General features: G+C 44.9%; 1 protein-coding gene across 1 annotated transcript in view; it reads left to right on the forward strand.

Moving 5' to 3' along the window:
* The window catches only part of LOC126336752 (division abnormally delayed protein-like), a 504,185-nt gene that overhangs the window by 266,673 nt on the left and 215,048 nt on the right, over nt 1-22,464 (forward strand). Inside the window, exon 2 of the mRNA XM_050000755.1 lies at nt 12,077-12,235. Within this exon, the coding sequence (XP_049856712.1) occupies nt 12,077-12,235 (159 nt within the window). The remainder of the gene's footprint in view (nt 1-12,076; nt 12,236-22,464) is intronic.

Here is a 22,464-nt window from a genome sequence, read left to right on the forward strand (position 1 = left end):
TTCCCTTTGGCCTAAAATCATAAAATTTAGCAAGGAGCAAAGGTTGACTGTATAAATGAAGGAAAATAATCCTAGAAGTGTTAATTTATAATTATAATACACTCCTGGAAATTGAAATAAGAACACCGTGAATTCATTGTCCCAGGAAGGGGAAACTTTATTGACACATTCCTGGGGTCAGATGCATCACATGATCACACTGACAGAACCACAGGCACAAAGACACAGGCAACATAGCATGCACAATGTCGGCAAGAGAGGACAGAACCACTGTTCTCAACAAGATGCTGTTCGTCGCTACATGTATGGCATGTATGCCAACTATAAAAAATCTATGCATTACTTTTCGCGAGCCAGAGTTATTCAGAGGCAGCAAGACGACATTAGTAACGGTTGTCGGAGCCCTCGGTTTTCCGTACAAAAAAGTTAATGGACGGAAAATTACAATGGAGAGAGGTGACATAGTAGCGTGGCGTTGTCGGTTTTTAAGAAATATCGTTAAAGTGAAGTTTGAAGACATTTTGTAGCTCGACGAAACATTGATAAAAGCCGGTCATTCCGTCAGAAAAGACTGGACAGATGATAGCATACGTGGTAGTTCTACCGGTCCCGTGGGCAAGAGCGCAAGAACTGTTGACTTGGGGCATTGGAACTGCGTCTGGTTTCGCTTCTAACCGTCTCCTCGTTTACAAATCGAGGAAAACAAGCGACTGCCACGAGGAGGTGAACCGCGACAGTTTTGTGAAGTGGTCCAAGGTGCCGCAACGTTAAAATTCTGGACGATTTATGTAAGTTGCAGCTTACGGAAATAGCATGATTTGGGCGCATATTAAACATTACGAGGCAACAAATGACAAAGGCTTCACAGTGGTAGAAATGTAAAGAATGTTAGAGGAAGCAGTGGCACAAATAACACCAGAGAAATGGTGTGATGTTGTAAGCCACACAGAAACGGTTGTTACGGGAGGCATTTTAAAGTGAAATGAATGTAGGAAGTAATATTCAAAGTGTAGTTACACTCTGGGGCAATTGTCAGTGACACTTCCACAGACCAGAGCTCAGATAATAGCAGTGTCAAGGAAGAAAGTGATTCTGAACTAAGAGGTACCCACCCTTTACCTTAATTCGCCTTTATTTTCGCATTTGTGTCGTATTTTTGACTGAACGGTTTATACTGAACAAATCTCACCTCATTTTTAAGGAATGCTCCTTTGCACAAATATGACCCTATACATACCTACTACAGTAATTCGTGAGTACTCATGCAGTTTATATTACTTTGATGTTGTTAGTTAATGTATTTATATGAACGATTTGTATCAATTTTAACACACCTGTCGAATCGAATATGACAACTGAACGTGATTCATTCTGATTATTGTAAGACAGTGTGCTTCCTGCTGATTTTGTTGCGATGTACAAATAATAGAAACATGGTATCATTTTATAAACGGGAGTGCGTCTGTTAAGCCACAACGATATTACGATCTTGTAAAGTGAACTTAGTACCGCTCATTAAAAAATGCGTGAGAAGGCAATACGGTAAAGAACTGCCCAGCTGCTGCTGCTGCTGCTACAGCCATACTGCGCGCGCTCACACCGGCGAACCGACAACATCGCCCCCTTCCATGTTCAGCTGTGTTTCGCTATGTCACTTTGTTATTTTGATCAGGGTATAGGCCTCGTGATACCCGCTGAGGAACTACCTGATGGTAGCCGAGTAGTAGCTGCCCCACGTCACGAAAACTGCCAACGCCACTATATCCTCATCCGGTGATTGTAGTCACCTGACGAAGATGATGGTGATGATGATAGATTTGTGGAGCGCTCAACTGTTCGGTCGTCAGCGCCCGTACAAATTCCCAATATGTACACAGTCCAATCTAGCCACTTGCACGAATGATGATGGAATGGCAACACAAACACCCAGCCCCAGACAGAGAAAACATCGAACCCGGGATGCCATGATCCAGAGCTAGCAACGCTAGGCACTAGAACACGAGCTGCGGTCTATGCTAACGATGACACGACGGTAGGTCGGTACCGTTGGGTCTCTCCGCATGGAGTCAGAATAGGTATGGTTCCAAACATACGTGCACCGCCATCAGATTGTCCGCAAACAATGCGGTTGTCTCTAGAGGAAAGTGTCGTTACTGGACGATAGTAAGGAACGGCTGAAAGACTTGGACAAAATTCCCGCTTGTTGGCAGCTCTTTATAAATGTGGATAAACGCGACACAAACCAATATCGCCCGATTTCAAGATATATGTAACACTTTACGTAGTACAAATATTTAGAGAGATTGATGAAATGGCACGAACACATGAAGTCTATTGTAAGGAAGGAGACTGGAATATTTAGATTTGTTGAACAGGTTCTGAGTTTGGACATGGAAAGGCACTCCCTTACAAGACGCTAGTGCGACTGGCTGCAGTATTTAGAGTCGTTATCCTGTAGATGTGACGGGAGAAGTAGAACGAATACAGAGGACAGGAACCTAGCGGGTCTTTATATCCTCTTCCAAAAGTATAACAGCAATACTAGAGGATTAAAAGGGGCAATGGAAGCCGTAGTGTTGGGCTAGGGGGCGAGCAACGCTCACAGCCGTGAGGGTAGCAATTCAAATGCCCGACCGGCCACACTGATTTAAATTCTCCGTACTTTCCCTAAACCACCTAAGGCAAATGATGGGATGATTCCGTTCAAAAATATACTTCCTTCCGCAACCTTCCCCTACCCGATCTGATATCGATCTTCAGTGGCGTTGTCGTGAACGATGTTTGACTACTAATCTTCTTTCCTTCCTTGCATGGCAATCTTAAGAAGTGAGCTGTAGTCATAAAAAAACCTAGTTACGTAAAATTTGACCTCGGTATTGGTGGAAGGTAGTGTGACAGTTATGATGTCAGCACCGTAAATATCATGCAGGGAACAAAAAAAAAAAAAAAAAAAAAAAAAAAAAAAAAAAAAAAAATTGGGCGCGTAAAGAGATATTAAGGGTGTCCCAGGAGGAAGGATCAGTGTTCAGGAACATGACAGGAACGCTCATTTGAGGCAAAATTTCATTTTTATATGTCCTATTCCGAGGTGTTCCCGAAAGAGAACATATTCAATGTCATTTTTGTGTGTTTTTCTTGGAATAATTCGAAAACCGCGGGCTCTAGTGAAAACATGGTGCAGTACAAAATTAAACTACATTAAATTTCTCACAAAAAGGCCCCATTCATTTTATTCTGTAGGACTAATAGCTTGCGCGAAGAGGGCGAAAGGATAATGAAAATCTCTTCGCGCCACCAGCATGCGCTGTAGCTTAAATTTTGTCGGCCAGATTGAAGTATTTTCCAGACTTCATAGCCACAACTGTTCGTCTCGACGTCCTCTACAGTGCTGTGGTACGTTGTAAACAATAACGATGTGCTGAATAATACAGGAAATGAATAATAATTTACACCAAATTTGTTTTATCGCGGAAAACATTCGTAATAGGACACATGTCCCTGAATATTGACAATTTCACCTGGAACACCCTGTTTAATTTTTTTTCCTCCGTGACTTCTGACAAGATTGATTTACTCTCCATTGCCAACATCTCAGCATAGCACGTAACACCCAATGTCCTCAGTTATTTGTTGGGACCTATTCCAGTCTCTGTCTTTCCCCACAGTTCTTACCCTCTGTGGTTTCCTGTTTTACATTGGAAGTTACTCCCCGATGCCTTAACACACGTCCTATCACCGTGTCTCTGGTTGTAATCAGTGTTACGTACATTTTCCTTTCCTCTTAGATTCTGGAGAGAACTTCCTCATTTCTTATATTATCCGTCCACTTTTTCAGCTCTTCATTAGTTATCCGTTCAGTTCGTCTGATCGTCAGCGGCGCCATAATTCAAACGGTTGTCTTCTCTCTTTTATGTACTCGTTTTTCCGTACACGTTTCACTTCCGTACAAGGGCAAACGCCAGACGACAACCTTCAGAAAAGACTTCGTATCACTTCAAATTATATTCAATGTTAATAAGTTTCTCTTCAAAAATTTCTTTTGTGCTATCACCAGCCTGCTCTTTACATCCTCTGTACTTCGGCCATCGTCTCCAAACAGCAGCCCCATTTACAAATCCAGTTGCCTCAGCGTCACCTGATTTAATTCGACTACTTTCCATTACCCTTGTTTTACTATTGTTGATGTTCACCTTATAACCTCTTTTAGGAGACTAGTGCATTCAAGTGCTCTAACAAGTGCGTTGCCGTCTCTGAAAGAACCATCGCCAGACATCAAAATTTTCATTTATTCCCCCTGAACATTAACTCTCTTTCCAAGTTTTCCCTCAGTTTCTCTTGCTGCTTGCTCAGTTAACAAATTGAATAACAGGAAGGTCAGGCAACAACCCACTCTTAGCCATTTTTCAACTATCGCCTCTATATCGATCTAATTTTTGCCTGAGCTATTAAATGATCTAACTGTTGCCTAGGTTAGTAAATGAACTTTCGTTCCCCGTATTTTATCTCTTCTACCTACAAAATGTCGAAGATTGCTTTCTGTAAACCTACAAATGCTATAATCTTGGACATATAGTAAGTCATTTTTCTCTTGAACGCCGGTGGAACAGGACGGTCATGATGGTACGAAGAACCCTGCGCCACGCACGCTACAATTGTACGATACCTCCTCGCAAGCAGGAAAGTAATTAGCTGACGCAGAGTGACTATGTCCGACTGCAGCGCCTGGCAAATTGGTACGCAGCTCTCACTGCACAGGACTGTAGCAAAATTATGTACAGGTTTGTCGGGAGGCTGTGACATAATTCAGTTTTGGAGCGGCTGCCGTAACGCGGAATACGTTTTTGCGGCGAGACAGGCTGGCTGGTTTCTCCTTTTGCGGCCAGTGCTGGAGCTGACTAGGAGACTGATGGCTGCGTATCGGCAGAGAAGGCGTGTAGTGCATATACCGGTCTAGTTAATTGGTTTCCCCCCGACACCGCCTGTCACCGACTTGACGTTCTCATTTCCACGTCAGCGATGTAGCGCACAGCCTACATCGTTATTCATCCCGTTGTAGCGCAGTTTTTTTATTGCTGCGTGAGAGCTGACCTCCGCGCAGTTCATCGAGCTGCCGAGAGAAGTGCATTTACTCTATCGCCTAACCGGTCTTCCGTGTGTGTGGAGTGGCCGCGAGTGCTGTCACCGACCTCCGGGTACCAACAACCACTTACAGCACATTCGCCGCCAACCACTGTAGAGTCAGGGCCCTATTTAGCCGTAGTGCCGGCCCCACCGGGGGAAATTTTGTGATAACTGAGCATTTTAGACCAATTTTCGATTTAATAGCCCATATAGAGGGTCTATACAAGTGCTATGTTCTTGAGGACAATATTATGGAAATGGAAGGGAATGTAGATCAGGATGAAATAAGAGATATGGTACTGCGTGAAGAGTTTGACAGAGCACTGAAAGACTTAAGTCGAAACAAGGTCCTGGGTGTAGAAAACATTCCATTAGAACTACTGACAGCCTTGGGAGAGCCAGTCATAACAAAACTCTACCATCTAGTGACCAAGATGTATGAGACAGGCGAAATACCCTCAGACTTCAAGAAGAACATAATAATTCCAATCCCAAAGAAAGCAGGTGTTGACAGATGTGAAAATTACCGAACAATCAGTTTAATAAGCCACAGCTGCAAAATAATAACACGAATTGTTTACAGACCAATGGAAAAACTGGTAGAAGCCGACCTCGGGGAAGATCAGTTTGGATTCCGTTGAAATGTTAGCACATGAGGCAATACTGACCCCACGACTTATCTTAGAAAATAGGTTAAAGGAAGGAAAACCTACGTTTCTAGCATTTGTAGACTTAGAAAGCTTTTGACAATGTTCACTGGAATACTCTTTCAAATACAGGTGTAAAATACAGGGAGCGAAAAAATTTGTACAGAAACCAGATGGCAGTTATAAGAGTCGAGGGGCATGAAAGGGAAGCAGTGCTTGGCAACGGAGTGAAACATGTTATTCAATCTGTATATTGAGCAAGCAGTAATGGAAACAAAAGAAAAATTCGGAATAGGAATTAAAATCCATTGAGAAGAAATAAAAACTTTGAGGTTCGCCGATGACATTGTCATTCTGTGAGCTGTGATGTGTCACTTCGTGATAGAAATCTGCCAAGGATAGTACTTCCACTTATGACATGTATCGGTTAGAAAAAGGCACCGATGATGACTGATATCAGTCGAAATCGATTTGCGACAAGATAAATAAGATATGTTTTCGCAACTGGTTGTTGCGTTGTTTATAATTTTATATTCCACGGTCGCTGCACAGAAACGAAACCCTATGGAGCCCAACATTCATATAGGATTAACGGAATACATCAAGTTCAAAGAAGAGCAGCACGTTTTATGTTATCGAGAAATAGGGGAGAGAGCGTCACGGACATTATGCAGGTTTGGGTTCGACATCATTAAAACAATGGTGTATCTCATTGCAGCGGGATCTTCTAACGGAATTTCAATTACCAACTTTCTCCTCCGAATGCGAATATATTTTGCTAACGCCGACTTACATAGGGAGAAACGATGTCATAATAAAATATTGGAAATCAGAGCTTGCACGGAAAAATGTAGGCGTTCAGTTTGGCTGCACTACATTAGGACTTTGTTTTTATGGAACAGATCTGATGATGGTCATTAAAGACCGAAACCGGTAATCTGTTAACAAAAAGTTTGTGACCATAGACGTAAATTAAAGGGAACTTACTGGAGAATTATTGTGAAAGTGGTTCGATGAACCCTCTGCCAGGCACTGAAGTGTGATCTGCAGAGTATACATGCAGATGTAGGTGACATTGGAGGTTTTCAAATTATTGTCTGATTTTCTGGCGGCGGTAGAAGTGGAACTCCTAGAGTATGTAGCTCTTCCATAGCAAAGGAACAAGGCCATTCGCAGACAGCAAGGGACTTGGAAGACTAGTTGAACAGAATAGATAGTGCGTAGAAAGAAGTTTCCAAGAGGAGCACCAACTTTTCTGAGAAAGAAAAATCTGTTGACATCTAACATAAAATTAAATGTTAGGAAGTTTGGAGCGTAATGTTATACTGTCCTAAACTGTGGATGATAAACGAATCGTACAGGAAGAGAATATAGGCTTTCGAAATGTTGGCTACAGAAGGATGTTGACGATTAGATGAGTAGATCGGATAACTAATTAACAGGTACTGAGTCGAATTAGGGAGGAAAGAAATTTACGCCCAACTGGAATAAAACAAGCGATCTGTTGATATAACACATCTTGACGCACCAACGACTCATCAGTTTGGTCATTGGGGCGAGATGGGAGGGGTAAAATTGTAGAAGAAGACAACAACAACAACAACAACAACAACATGGTGTTGTTTGTGTCCACTCCTGGAAATTGAAATAAGAACACCGTGAATTCATTGTCCCAGGAAGGGGAAACTTTATTGACACATTCCTGGGGTCAGATACATCACATGATCACATTGACAGAACCACAGGCACATAGACACAGGCAACAGAGCATGCACAATGTCGGCACTAGTACAGTGTATATCCACCTGTCGCAGCAATGCAGGCTGCTATTCTCCCATGGAGACGATCGTAGAGATGCTGGATGTAGTCCTGTGGAACGGCTTGCCATGCCATTTCCACCTGGCGCCTCAGTTGGACCAGCGTTCGTGCTGGACGTGCAGACCGCGTGAGACGACGCTTCATCCAGTCCCAAACATGCTCAATGGGGGACAGATCCGGAGATCTTGCTGACCAGGGTAGTTGACTTACACCTTCTAGAGCACGTTGGGTGGCACGGGATACATGCGGACGTGCATTGTCCTGTTGGAATAGCAAGTTCCCTTGCCGGTCTAGGAATGGTAGAACGATGGGTTCGATGACGGTTTGGATGTACCGTGCACTATTCAGTGTCCCCTCGACGATCACCAGAGGTGTACGGCCAGTGTAGGAGATCGCTCCCCACACCATGATGTCGGGTGTTGGCCCTGTGTGCCTCGGTCGTATGCAGTCCTGATTGTGGCGCTCACCTGCACGGCGCCAAACACGCATACGACCATCATTGGCACCAAGGCAGAAGCGACTCTCATCGCTGAAGACGACACGTCTCCATTCGTCCCCCCATTCACGCCTGTCGCGACACCACTGGAGGCGGGCTGCACGATGTTGGGGCGTGAGCGGAAGACGGCCTAACGGTGTGCGGGACCGTAGCCCAGCTTCATGGAGACGGTTGCGAATGGTCCTCGCCGATACCCCAGGAGCAACAGTGTCCCTAATTTGCTGGGAAGTGGCGGTGCGGTCCCCTACGGCACTGCGTAGGATCCTACGGTCTTGGCGTGCATCAGTACGCCGCTGTGGTCCGGTCCCAGGTGGACGGGCACGTGCACCTTCCGCCGACCACTGGCGACAACATCGATGTACTGTGGAGACCTCACGCCCCACGTGTTGAGCAATTCGGCGGTACGTCCACCCGGCCTCCCGCATGCCCACTATACGCCCTCGCTCAAAGTCCGTCAACTGCACATACGGTTCACGTCCACGATGTCGCGGCATGCTACCAGTGTTAAAGACTGCGATGGAGCTCCGTATGCCACGGCAAACTGGCTGACACTGACGGCGGCGGTGCACAAATGCTGCGCAGCTAGCGCCATTCGACGGCCAACACCGCGGTACCTGGTGTGTCCGCTGTGCCGTGCGTGTGATCATTGCTTGTACAGCCCTCTCGCAGTGTCCGGAGCAAGTATGGTGGGTCTGACACACCGGTGTCAATGTGTTCTTTTTTCCATTTCCAGGAGTGTATATGATCTTATGTCATGGCAAACTAACTGTGCGAATTTATGAAAGGAATGATGGGCGCAAGTCGAACATGTGTGTCAGTGATCAAGAGCGAAGTTAGATACACCCTTTGTTTTACTTTATCGGGAAAATATGCACACAAAAGCACAGTTAAAAGTGTGAGTGCAGTTTTTCCAAAACGAGTCCGTCGCCGGTAGCCCATTCCGTCTGCTCAGCGTCTGTCTGTTTGTCATGTAATTTCCCGTCGATGATTCTGGAAATTGGATGTCTAGCCAGGTCCCTATGGAACGACTGAAAAAAAAAAGTGGTATCCGGTGAGAAAATTCCCCAGAAACACCAAAACCACGGATATCGCTGCGCCTCACAAGGCAGCCACACTAAGTGCAAGAACAGCAAAGAAAAACAAGAAAAAAATGTTTATTTTGCGTGTTAAAAAAATACTGCGTTTTGGGAGCTTGGAGAGCCAAGAGTTTAATGAATAACTGCACCCAGTGACCGAATTAACTCTTACAGCAAAATATTTTCCTGCCATAAATATTCATAGCAAGCTAATGAATATTTGGGAAAAATGGCGGTTCCTAGTAATTTAGCGGAGCGGTTGATGTCACTCGCTAGGAGGTGCGGCAAACTTTTTTAATTTTCCTTGCTTAACTCTTCCATTACTCGGCGTGACATCGGGAGCCAGAGTTCTCATGAATGCGCGCGGCGCCTCCATAATTAATTTTCAGCTCCTAAAGCCTTACTAGAAAAATATAGTCGGGATGCCGCACATAAAGGGCATAGCACTCTTGAACCCATATACGTTCTCTGAATGTGCAGTGCAGCGGGGGATTAGCCGAGCGGTGTGGGGCGCTGCAGTCATGGACTGTGTGGCTGGTCCCGGCGGAGGTTCGAGTTCTCCCTCGGGCATGAGTGTGTGTGTTTGTCCTTAGGATAATTTAGGTTAAGTAGTGTGTAAGCTTAGGGACCGATGACCTTAGCAGTTAAGTCCCATAAGATTTCACACACATTTGAACATTTAGAATGTGCAGTCGGTATTTCTTCCCTTGGATATCTTGCTTTGGAACCCTGTGATCCTTGGTTAGGTCACATATAGGTTTGTTGTGGAGGACAGCGCTTTCTAATGTGAGTGAAAATATTACAATACCTGGGTCATTTACAATGATTCTACGTAACTCATACGCGTTTCTACGCTTACGTGTGATCATATTTTATTTGATTTCTCATTTATCTGACTTATTTCAGTCAGTTCCGATTTCCTTTTCAGTGCTATGCTATTCATCTCAGAGAAGCACCTAATTCTCACGTCCTCGGTCGTTTGTTGAACATATTCCCATCTCTGGTTTTTGCAGCGAATTTTGCCCTCCACGGTTCCCTGTAGTAACTCGGGAAGTTGCTGTGTGCTACAGATATATGTCCTCGGAAAATTCTTCCTGAATTAAGACTGTGTGGAAGAATCAGAAATCCATACATATTATAAAAATATGTGGAAATATCTCTCTCTCTCTCTCTCTCTCTCTCTCTGTGTGTGTGTGTGTGTGTGTGTGTGTGTGTGTGTGCATTTCTATACGTATTTTTACATTTGTACGTAAACTAATTATACATTAACACTTGTTTGGTTGTAACCGAAAATCAAAAATTAATGTTGTACGAAAAATGTTACTGGGTCGGGATATGAATTTATTTATATGTATCGTGTTGTATACTAGAATGCGCCCCTGACCAATTCTACGAGGTGCATTCAACTTTAAGGCCTCCGATTTTTTTTTCTAATTAACTACTCACCCGAAATCGATGAAATTGGCGTTACTTCTCGACGTAATCGCCCTGCAAACGTACACATTTTTCACAACGCTGACGACATGATTCCATGGCAGCGGCGAAGGCTTCTTTAGGAATCTGTTTTGACCACTGGAAAATCGCTGAGGCAATAGCAGCACGGCTGGTGAATGTGCGGCCACGGAGAGTGTTTTTCATTGTTGGAAAAAGCCAAAAGTGACTAGGAGACAGGTCAGGTGAGTATGGAGCATGAGGAATCACTTCAAAGTTGTTATCACGAAGAAACTGTTGCGTAACGTTAGCTCGATGTGCGGGTGCGTTGTCCTGGTGAAACAGCACACGCGCAGTCCTTCCCGGACGTTTTTGTTGCAGTGCAGGAAGGAATTTGTCCTTCAAAACATTTTCGTAGGATGCACCTGTTACCGCAGTGCCCTTTGGAACGCAATGGGTAAGGATTACGCCCTCGCTGTCCCAGAACATGGACACCATCATTTTTTTAGCACTGGCGGTTACCCGAAATTTTTTTGGTGGCGGTGAATCTGTGTGCTTCCATTCAGCTGACTGGCGCTTTGTTTCTGGATTGAAAAATGGCATCCACGTCTCATCCATTGTCACAACCGACAAAATGAAATTCCCATTCATGCTGTAGTTGCGCGTCAACATTGCTTGGCAACAAGCCACACGGGCAGCCATTTGGTCGTCCGTCGGCGTTCGTGGCACCCACCTGGATGACACTTTTCGCATTTTCAGGTCGTCATGCAGAATTGTGGGCACAGAACCCACAGAAATGCCAACTCTGGAGGCGATCTGTTCAACAGTCATTCGGCGATCCCCCAAAACAATTCTCTCCACTTTCTCGATCATGTCGTCAGATCGGCTTGTGCGAGCCCGAGGTTGTTTCGGTTTGTTGTCACACGATGTTCTGCCTTCATTAAACTGTCGCACCCACGAACGCACTTTCGACACATCCATAACTCCATTAGTACATGTCTCCTTCAACTGTCGATGAATTTCAATTGGTTTCACACCACGCAAATTCAGAAAACGAATGATTGCACACTGTTCAAGTATGGAAAACGTCGCCATTTTAAGTATTTAAAACAGTTCTCATTCTCGGCACTGGCGGTAAAATTCCATCTGCCGTACGGTGCTGCCATCTCTGGGACGTATTGACAATGAACGCGGCCTCATTTTAAAACAATGCACATGTTTCTATCTCTTTCCAGCCCGGAGGAAAAAAATCGGAGGCCTTAGAACTTGAATGCACCTCGTAGCATAAGCTGCAGAAAGTCATCAAAGACAGTTTCAGGTAAGGTTACGTGTCCGATACTACCGGACCTTCTCGTCCGGAAGTCAGGCCCGGTGACATTAGTGCAGTACAAGTGTAAGGTGTGAGAGCTGGCTTATGCAGTGTGCTTTGTGAGAAGAGACGGTGAGTGGGAGGGCTGCTAACCCCGCTTGTGCATTGTCGGCTGCAGGTATGGCGCTGAACGTGTGCACCGCCGAGCGGTCGTGCTGCTCGGCGAAGATGGAGCAGGAGCTGCTGCGGCTCGTGCGGAAGGACTTCGAGGCGCTGCTGCACCACAACTCCAGGTCGCTGCAGGGGCTGCTCGTCTCCGCCGCCGACACCGTCAGAGGTACTGTATGGGTCTCCACCAACACTGCCGCTAATCTCAGGCTTGTCTCACTCGGCACACTTTGCGCCGTGCGGCAAATCGACGGCTTCTCGATAGCCCACAGCGTTAAACGGGCGTATCCACACATTACGGCAATGGGATGGGACGCACAAACTGCTTTGGTCAATTTTGTTTCGTGGGCATTAGGCCGTGGCAATTATCGTGTTTCTGTGCCTCACATTTCGTCTGCTACAGCTGGAGCCATTATGAGAGGCTGGTAAGTCTCAGATACATAGGGCGGACAGAAATATGCACTACACATTAGCATGTCCAACACTCAAAACAGCTTCCAGCCATGTCGAAGTGGATAAATACAGGTCCAGCATATTTCTCAAGGGAAATCACAAAGTCTGCTTGATGTCATTACAGTTATTTGATGCCACATCACATTGAACGTACGTAATGTTCGCCGGTGGTGTTATTTACACAACATTCCTCACGCTTTGCCTCAGGCAACAACTATCCTTTATAGGACAGAACAAAAAGTGTGACTTAAGCTAATGTTCAAAGAATTTGCGTTCGAGCCGAGGTTTTCTTTTCATCTCTCGCATTTTTCGGAAGTTCTAATTGATCTTGAATGATAGTAAATACGACAAAATTAACATACGTTGTGAACAAAGCCTATAAAACTGGAATTCAAAATGGCATTTTTTTGCATTTCCGATTATTGAAATCATACGCACATCAATAAAACTTTTGCATCACCCCAGTTCCCAGAACTGAAGATAGACGTTGACTGTGGATATTGTATCACAGACACAGTCCCTTCGACTGTTCAGAGATGTCACTAAACCCGCCCAAAGATGTAAACAACCACCTATTAGACGGAGGGGGTCCGACAGCCGATCACTTCCAGTCATTCCACCAGGAAGGAGGTACACTACTCGTGTTGTCTGTAGTTCAATCACACCTAGACAGTCAATACCGCATTGCTACTTTGTGCCAGGAAGGACTCTCAACGAAGGAAGTGTCCAGGCGTCTCGGAGTGAACCAAAGCGAAGTTTTTCGCACATCGAGGAGATACAGAGAGGGACAGGAACTATCGTTGACATGCCTCGCTCAGGCCGCCCAAGGGCTACTACTGCAATGGATGACCGCTACCAAAGGATTTATGGTTCGGAGGAACCCTGACAGCAACGCCACCATGTTGACTAATAATGCTTTTCGTGCAGCCACAGGTCGTCGTGTTGCGACTCTAACTTTGCGCAATACGCTGCATGATGCACAACGTCACCCCCGACGTCCATGGCGAGGTCCATCTTTGCAACCACGACACCATGCAGCGCGTTACAGATGGGCGCAACAACATGCTGAATGGACCGCTCAGGATTGGCATCACGTTCTCTTCACCGGTGAGTGTCGCATATCCCTTCAGCCAGACAATCGTCGGAGACGTGTTTGGAGGCAACCTGGTCAGGCCTGACGTCTTGACACACTGTCCAGCGAGTGCAGCAAGGTGTTCTTCTGTTTTGGGGTGGCATTATGTGGGGCCGACGTACGCCGTTGGCGGTCTTGGAAGGCGCCGTAACGGCTGTATGGTAAGTGAATGCCATTCTCCGAGCGATAGTGCAACCATATCAGCATCATATTGGCGAGGCATTCGTCTTCATGGACGACAATTCGCCCCCCCCCCCCCATCATGCATTTCGCTCGACTAGAGTGGCCAGCATGTTCTCCAGACAGGAACCCCATCGAAGATACCTGTTTCTGGACGACGTGACCCACCAACCATTCTGAGGGATCTACGCCGTAGGAGGAGTGGGACAGTCTGAACCAACAGTGCCTCGATGAACTTGCGGATAGTATGGCACGACGAATACAGGCATTCATCAATGCAAGAGGACGTGCTACTGGGTATTAGAGGTACCGGTGTGTACAGTAATCTGGACCACCACCTCTGAAGGTCCCACTATGGTGGTACAACATACAATGTGTGGTTTTCAGAGGCAAAAAAAAGGGCAGAAATGATGTTTATGTTGATCTCCATTCTAATTTTCTGTACAGGTACCGGATCTCTCGGAACCGAGGTGATGCAAAACTTTTTTCGATGTTTGTATTTTACAGGCCTATTCTTGTTTATTCCGTATTGGTTATGAAGATATGTGAGGTTAGCATGTTGGTGGCAACACTTAATGAATATGTCAAGTTACCTATCGAACATGCCTATTCTGGACGACGTGACCCACCACCCATTCTGAGGGATCTAAGCCGCAGGAGGAGTGGGACAGTCTGGAGGTGTTGGAGGATTTGTGTGAGATAAAGAGAGATGGTAAAGAGGCAGGCGATTGGGTTGGGTTGCTTTGTGAGAGGAGACCAAACAGCGATGTCATCGGTCTCATCTGATTAGGGAAGGATGGGGAAGGAAGTTGGCCGTGCCCTGTCAAAGGAACAATCTCGGCATTTGCCTGGAGCGATTTAGGGAAATCACGGACAACCTAAATCAGGATGGCCGGACGCGGGATTGAACTGGCTGTCTCCCGAATGCGATTCGAGTGTGGTAACCACTGTGCCACCTCGCTTGACATGAACGGGCGAGTGAGGGGCGCTCGTGCGTGTATGTGTCTGTTATACAGCAAATGCGTATTTTGGAAGATTAAGGATTGTTTAAAATTCCGAAAAAATGGTTTGTTTTATTAAGTCAATTTCTTCATTTAAGATGGTATAGCTTGAGTAATGGTTATTGGTGAAAACCTTTAACTGTTCCAGAAGGCCTATGTTTATCCGGTTGCCTAAATGTCTAGGACATGGAGGTGTTTTTTTATAATTGTAACGGACTGACTAATTCGTGCTAGGTGGCCAGCACTACAGGTGAATGTGGCTGGCAGATCACTCGAAAATAAATGGACGAGCTATTGTTCTGTTACACATGAAATCATCAATCTGACAGCCTAGGGACGAGGTCCGACGCAGTACAAGATTTGTGCTGGTGTCAGATGTACTGGCGGCAAAATCCAAGGACTACTGTTTTATTAGCAACAGCCTCAGCTGCATAAACTGGTTCCATATGTGCATTTTATTTCAAGTGAAGTAGCTACGTGCACAAAAGCGCTCTCTGTTGGGAAATTCGTGTTGGAAGTATAAGCAAAGCCAGTCGACCTTATTTAATCGTAATAAGTTGCGCCCGCCGTGTCCATTACTGAGCTAGGATGTGCCTGCTGGTAACCTGTTTTTAGCGAACTGCAGTAAAGAGCCATAACAACAGCAAAAACAAAACAACTGATTCCGTACAGGTAGCCTGCGTTATTTAGATAATATCGCGTGTAATGAGTTCCCTAAACGGATGAGAGACGAGCGATGCGACGAAGGCACGTTTCGCCCGTGTCACGAAGCGGTTCAGCGCTGGGAAGGCCGCCCATCGAAAGCAAACGACTGTCTGGTCCGTGGGCACGTCCACGAGTCCGTACTAAATACTCGCTGCCGGTTAATATTTTCAACGTCTGTATTATTTAGTGGCCGCCACGACCGGTTTCGTGTGTGAAGCGCTCGCGAGGAGGCGGTACCCAGCCCAATAATCGCAGAATGCGAGGAACAGGATGTCAGCAGCTGGTGCGTAGAAACGTGACTTTAAACTGATGACTACCTAGCTTTCACGCAATGCGTAACGCGACCGGTTACGATTGGAAGCTACTGTGTACCGTGGAATTCTGGACAGGTCTTGACGGGTAGCACACACGAAGCTCAGTCATCCACTTGTTAGGATTAGAAGCGGTGACGTACAAAATTCTCTTATGGGGAAAAACAGAAGTATCAGTGGTCACAGATGATGACAAATCTAATTATCCTTAGTACACATGGTTATTCTTTTAGTATAAACGAATACGTAAAAGGAGCGTACTGTGGAAATCGAGAACAGCGGCCAACGTGAGTATTAGAAGTAGGCATCTTTGCTGTAGCGAAGCAACTAAAAGCACTTAATAAAGGCAAGTCTTCCGGTCCAGAAAGCACGGCAGTTAGGTTCATTTCAGAGTATGCTGTCAAATAGCTCCACGTAGCTCCAAGTAGTAGCTCCAAGTAGTAGCTCCAAGTAGTAGCTCCAAGTAGTGTTCCGCTGTTGTTTTCTATCTACATAAATGGTCTTTTGGATAGGTTGGATAGCAATGTGCGGCTGTTTGCTCATGATGCTGTGGTGTACGGGAAAGTGTCGTTGAGTTACTATAGGAGGATACAAGATGACTTGGACACGATTTGTGATTGGTGTAAAGAATGACAGCTAACTCTAAATATAGATAAATGTAAATTAGTGCAGATGAATACGGAAAAGAATCCTGTAATGTTTGAATACTCCATTAGTAGTGTAGCGCTTCACTCAGTCACGTCGATTACAAATTTGGGCGTAACAATGCAGTGCGATATGTCTTCGGTTCATTGGTAGAATTTTGGGAAGATGTGGTTCATCTGTAAAGGAGACCGCTTATAAAACACTAATACGACCTATTCTTGAGTACTGCTCGAGCGTTTGGGATCCCTATCAGGTCGGATTGAGGGAGGACATGGAAGCTATTCAGAGGCGGGCTGCTAGATTTGTTACTGGTAGGTTTGATCATCACGCGAGTGTTACGGAAATGCTTCAGGAACTCGGGTGGGAGTCTCTAGAGGAAAGGAGGCGTTCTTTACGTGAATCGCTACTGAGGAAATTTAGAGAACGAAATGGTTCAAATGGCTCTGAGCACTATGGGACTTAACATCTATGGTCATCAGTCCCCTAGAACTTAGAACTACTTAAACCTAACTAACGTAAGGACATGACACAACACCCACCCAGGCAGAGAAAATCCCTGTCCCCGCCGGGAATCAAACCCGGGATCCCGGGTATGGGAAGCGAGAACGCTACCGCACGACCACGAGCTGCGGGAAAATGTAGAGAACCGGCATTTGAGACTGACTGCAGTACAATTTTACTGTCGCCAGCTTACATTTCGCAGAGAGAAGATAAGAGAGATTAGAGCTCGTACAGAGGCATGTAGGCGGTCATTTTTCCCTCGTTCTGTTTGGGGGTGGAACAGGGAGAGAAGATGCTAGTTGTGGTACGAGGTACTCTCCGCCACGCACCGTATGGTGGATTTCGGAGTATGTATGTAGATGTAGATGTAGGATATACAATCGCTCCCTCGACGGAAGATCCGTACCTAAAGACGGAAAAGTTGCTCCGGTCACAAGGGAGGAAATAGTGTTCCGCTGAATTACAGACGCATGTCACTGATGTCGTTATGAAGTAGAGCATGTCACTGATGTCGTTATGGAGTAGAATTTTGGAACATTTACTGTTTTCGAACATTATGAATTATCTCGAAGGAAACGATCTATTGACGCAAAGCACGGATTCAGAAAATATCGCACGTGTGCAACACAACTAGCTCTTTACTCTCGTAAAGTAATGAGTGCTATCGACATGGAATCTCGAATTGATTCCATATGTCTAGATTCCTGAAACACTCTTGATATCGTTCCTCAGAAGTAAATTGCGTGCCTATGGAGTATCGTCTCAGTTGTGCAACTGGATTCATGATTTCCTGTCAGAAAGGTCACACAGTTCGTAGTAACTGAAGGAAAGTCATCGAGTAAAACTGAAGTGACATCTGGTGAACCGTCCAGAAACTGACTGAGGATATATAACGGGCCGCGTAATCAACGGAACATTTATGTTCTGCATAGTTATTCACCTGTATGTTGTTTAAAAATAAATAGTATTTATAGCAAAATTGAAAATGTCAATGTTGTTTAATTCAAGTTTTATTTGTAATGTGAAACAGAGGGCTGTTACAGTAAAAATAAAAAAAATACAGGTTGTCATATAACGCTAGAAAACGCTATTTCATTAAAATAATTAAAAATAAAATAAAATTATGACAAAAGAAAAATATATCAAACATCGCTTCAATACTTCGTGGTGCTTATACAAAACATGTTTCTGTTACTCATGAACATCTTTCTCCTTTATCAGTAATAGCAGAATACTCTTTCCTTTGACCATGGTGAATAACGTTCTTTTTACTACAAAATATCAATAATAGTTACATAGATTGTTTTATGCTTGGCATCCCGCGCCCGGGTTCCCGTGTTTCGATTCCCGGCTGGGTCAAAGATTTTCTCTGCCTCGTGATGACTGGGTGTTGTATGATGTCCTTAGGTTAGTTAGGTTTAAGTAGTTCTAAGTTCTAGGGGACTGATGACCATAGATGTTAAGTCGCATAGTGCTCAGAGCCATTTGAACCATTTTTATGCTTGGCATGTAAACTCAACTCGCATCAAAAGTAATTCCTTTGCTTGCACAAAAGCGCAGGAGTTACGTAATCAACTAATTTTTATTACTGATAAAATCAAATTTTTATTCTGTGAGGATATAGAATACCCAGTGAACTAAAATTAAATAATGACTGTTCTAATTATCTGCAAAGCAAGCAAGCAAACAAACAACCAAACAAAAAATGGGAGTGTTCAACTCGCCGGTAATCCTACCATTTACTACATCATTTATGTCGTGTAACAATACTAACGAACCGAATTTTCTCAACGATTTAAGTTTGCGCAATTGAATGGCACTTACAGATCGCCAAAAACATAAGAAGTACGTACAACTATGTTGGTACACCGTATTTCCTCAACTTTTGTATACTTACCATATGTTTTGGATAATATGTTAGTGGACTGAAGAATTTACATTTCTGACCACATTTTGATATATTTGAAATATTTCCCTTTTCGGCTTTAGAGCTCTTTAAAATCAAATCTAGAATTAGTGAAATAAAATACTCGGATCTATTACATACACACGAAATTATGTACAGTAATTGCCTTACACAGAGCAGCACGCCTATGTAGTATAGTGTTAGATTTGATTAACAGGGTGCGTAATATTTAAGTAACTGGTGAAATGCGACAAACTAGGCACTAATGCAGCTCGTGGAAGGAACGACGACAGACGTTTAACAAGCGAATATTTACCAAGAGAGAGTAAATGTCAGAAAGTGCAGTCGAAGACAAGGTTCAAACATCCGTCAGTTACATATGACAATCATGTGGCAGGGCAATATTCTTTGCAATGAGGAGGCACATTCTGCATTGTAGAGTGCAATGAATACACAGAACTGCCCACTATGGGGTACTGCTAAAGTACTGCTAAACGACTTGTTGTGCACGAAGAGCCATTGCACTCACCGTATGAGACTGTGTGGTGTTGATTCACAACCTCCTTTACTATCGGTCCGTTCTTCTTTGAAAAGAATACACCGAGAGAGCCTGTCAGGTTTACCGAGACTTCCATATACAGCGTGTGATTACTGCTTTGGAAGAGAGCAACTGTGTGGAAACCACTGTTCTCATGCAAGATGGGGCAACCCCTCATGTCGCTCGCTCACTGAAAAATCTGCCCCCTCCCCCACCTGGTCAGCGCGACAGACTGTCAATTCAATCCTAAGGGCCCGGGTTCGATTCTCGGCTGTGTCGGAGATTTTCTCCGCTCAGGGACTAGGTGTTGTGTTGTCCTAATCATCATCAATTCATCCCCATCGACGCGCAAGTCGCCGAAGTGGCGTCACATCGAAAGACTTGCGCCAGGCAAACGGTCTACCCGACGGGAGGCCCTCGTCACACGCCATTATTAGTGAAAGATCTGCTCAGTGCTACCTCCTACGAATGTGTTAAGTCCAGACGTTTTCCATATGCATGGCCTACAAGATCACCTGATCTGAATCCACGCGACTTTTGGCTCTAGCGGTGACTAAAAGAACGCGTTTACCAAGGACGCGCTCGGTTTCTACCTGATCTGAAGGCAAGCATGCAGGAACAGATTACTCAGATTCCACCGGAAATGTTGATCAACTGCTCACGACCGGTTCGTAATCCGCTACTTATGGAAACATTTCATCACGTGAAACTTCCTGGCAGATTAAAACTGTGTGTCGGACCGAGACTCGAACTCGGGACCTTTGCCTTTCGCGGGCAAGTGCTCTACCAACTGAGCTACCCAAGCACGACTCACGCCCCGTCCTCACAGCTTTACTTCTGCCAGTACCGCGTTTCCTACCTTCCAAACTTTACAGAAACCCACCTGCGAACCAATGCTTGGGTAGCTCAGTTGGTAGATCACTTGCCCGCGAAAGGCAAAGGTCCCGAGTTCGAGTCTCGGTCCGGCACACATTTTTAATCTGCCATTACGTTTCATATCAGCGCACACTCCGCTGCAGAGTGAGAATCTCATTCTGGATTTTATCACGTCTTTCTTGCAGTCACAGCGCCAGATTTGTATCTGGTGGCCAAAATCGGAACTAATTTTCTTCCCGTTGTAAAACGGTTCCGCATCAACGCACTACAGTATCTACCAAGTTTCAGTGCCATATGATAATTACAACCCACAATGGAACTCCGTGAGTTGCTGAACTTTTAATTATAACCACTCGGTAAGTTGCAGTAGTTACGCAGAGGTGAAGCGGCTTGCACATGAGAGACTAGCGTGGACAGCTACTCCAAGCCAGTCTTCGGACGGAAGACCACAACAGCAGTTTGCAACTAAATAAGACAACGTGTTCTGTGAAGGTTCAGCTGAGTGGCTGCTGGTCGCTGCGATCAGACAGCCGACATAGGTCGGTCGAGCGCCTTCTGGGCGAACCGGCTGTCAGCTGCTTTTTGCGCCAGCTGCCGTCCGGTGTGCATAATTGGCCATTGGAACGCCTCCTGGCGTTGTGGCGTGTAATTAATTCACCAGCTACCGTTCGCCTACTCCTCGCTGCGCCCTCGACATGTTAATGAGGCAGAACAGAGCCACCTCCTACGAGTACTACTGCTTTTTGCTAGAACTCCACACACCGTGCTGGAAATGTTTACTGCCGCTCGTACACGCGTTGTGCGCTGGTGATTTATTTTCTTTCATTCATCGGAGCGGAGTGAGAGGAAAATGCAGCGACTGTATAGTGTCTTGTGTGCACGTCAACATCTATACGATTTTGAAGCCATTTTGACTATTTTTCGACCGTGACTGTCTCAAGAAATATGTATTTTTTGTTTTTGTTTTTTGTTTTTAGTTACCGCTACCAGTCACAAACTTTGACAATTGTATTATTACTTATTTATTTTCTCAAGCTGCGACATCGTCGCGAAAAAAACAGTGACCCGTGTATGTAATAAGTTTACGAAAACATTAGGACTTAGTTTTTTTTAAACAGATCTGATGATGGTCATTAAAGACCGAAACCGGTAATCTGTTATCAAACAGTTTGTGACCATAGACGTAAATTACAGGAAACTTATTTTTTTTGGCGACATGTTTCGAGATAAACCTTATCTTCAGGCTAAATGACATTACAAAAACAACTTTAAAATAAGGCCATACTGATGTTACATAGTCCTTTCGTAAATTCATTTACGGAAAGATGACCCCAGCATTTACGAAAAGACTATGTAACATCAGTATGGCCTTATTTTAAAGTTGGTTTTGTAATGCCTTTTACCCTGAAGATGGGGTTCACCCCGAAACATGTCGCTAAATAAATAAATAAAACAATAGTTGACAAAGTTGGTGACTGGTAGCGGTAATTTAAAAAAAAAACTGTGCATATACACACGATTACTATGCAGTTGAAGTTTACGTTACAAAAAAAAAAAAGGTTCAAATAGCTCTGAGCACTATGGGACTTAACATCTGAGGTCATGAGTCCCCTAGAACTTAGAACTACTTAAACCTAACTAACCTAAGGACATCACACACATCCATGCCCGAGGCAGGATTCGAACCTGCGACCGTAGCAGTCGCGCGGTTCCAGACCGAAACGCCTAGAACCGCTCGGCCACCGTGGCCGGCGAAGTTTAAGTGTTTGGCAGAGGGTGCAAGACAACATTTTCGAACTTATCTCGCTGGACAAAAGAGTCATCAATAACTCCCTTAAAAGAGGAAACTATTCGCTTTGGGCCGCTGTGTCTCATTGTAGAACATGTACCAAGCGTCCTGTTGCCTTCCACCAAACGTTTATAAAATAACGGCCATAATTCAGACCTGTGTGTCCAACCTCAGGAACAATCGAGTAGCTTAAACGCGTCATAACGGCTGGGAAGGAATTGCTCTTGATTACTGTCCGACACTAAAGTATCTGGGAGTGACTCTGGATCCTACGCTTACATACAAGAAACACTGCCTAAACATGAAACAGAAAGCGTCTGCCAGAAATAACATATTGCGGGAACTGACAGGTGCCAGATGG

Source organism: Schistocerca gregaria, chromosome 2, assembly GCF_023897955.1.
Source record: "Schistocerca gregaria isolate iqSchGreg1 chromosome 2, iqSchGreg1.2, whole genome shotgun sequence".
NCBI classification, from domain to species: domain Eukaryota; kingdom Metazoa; phylum Arthropoda; class Insecta; order Orthoptera; family Acrididae; genus Schistocerca; species Schistocerca gregaria.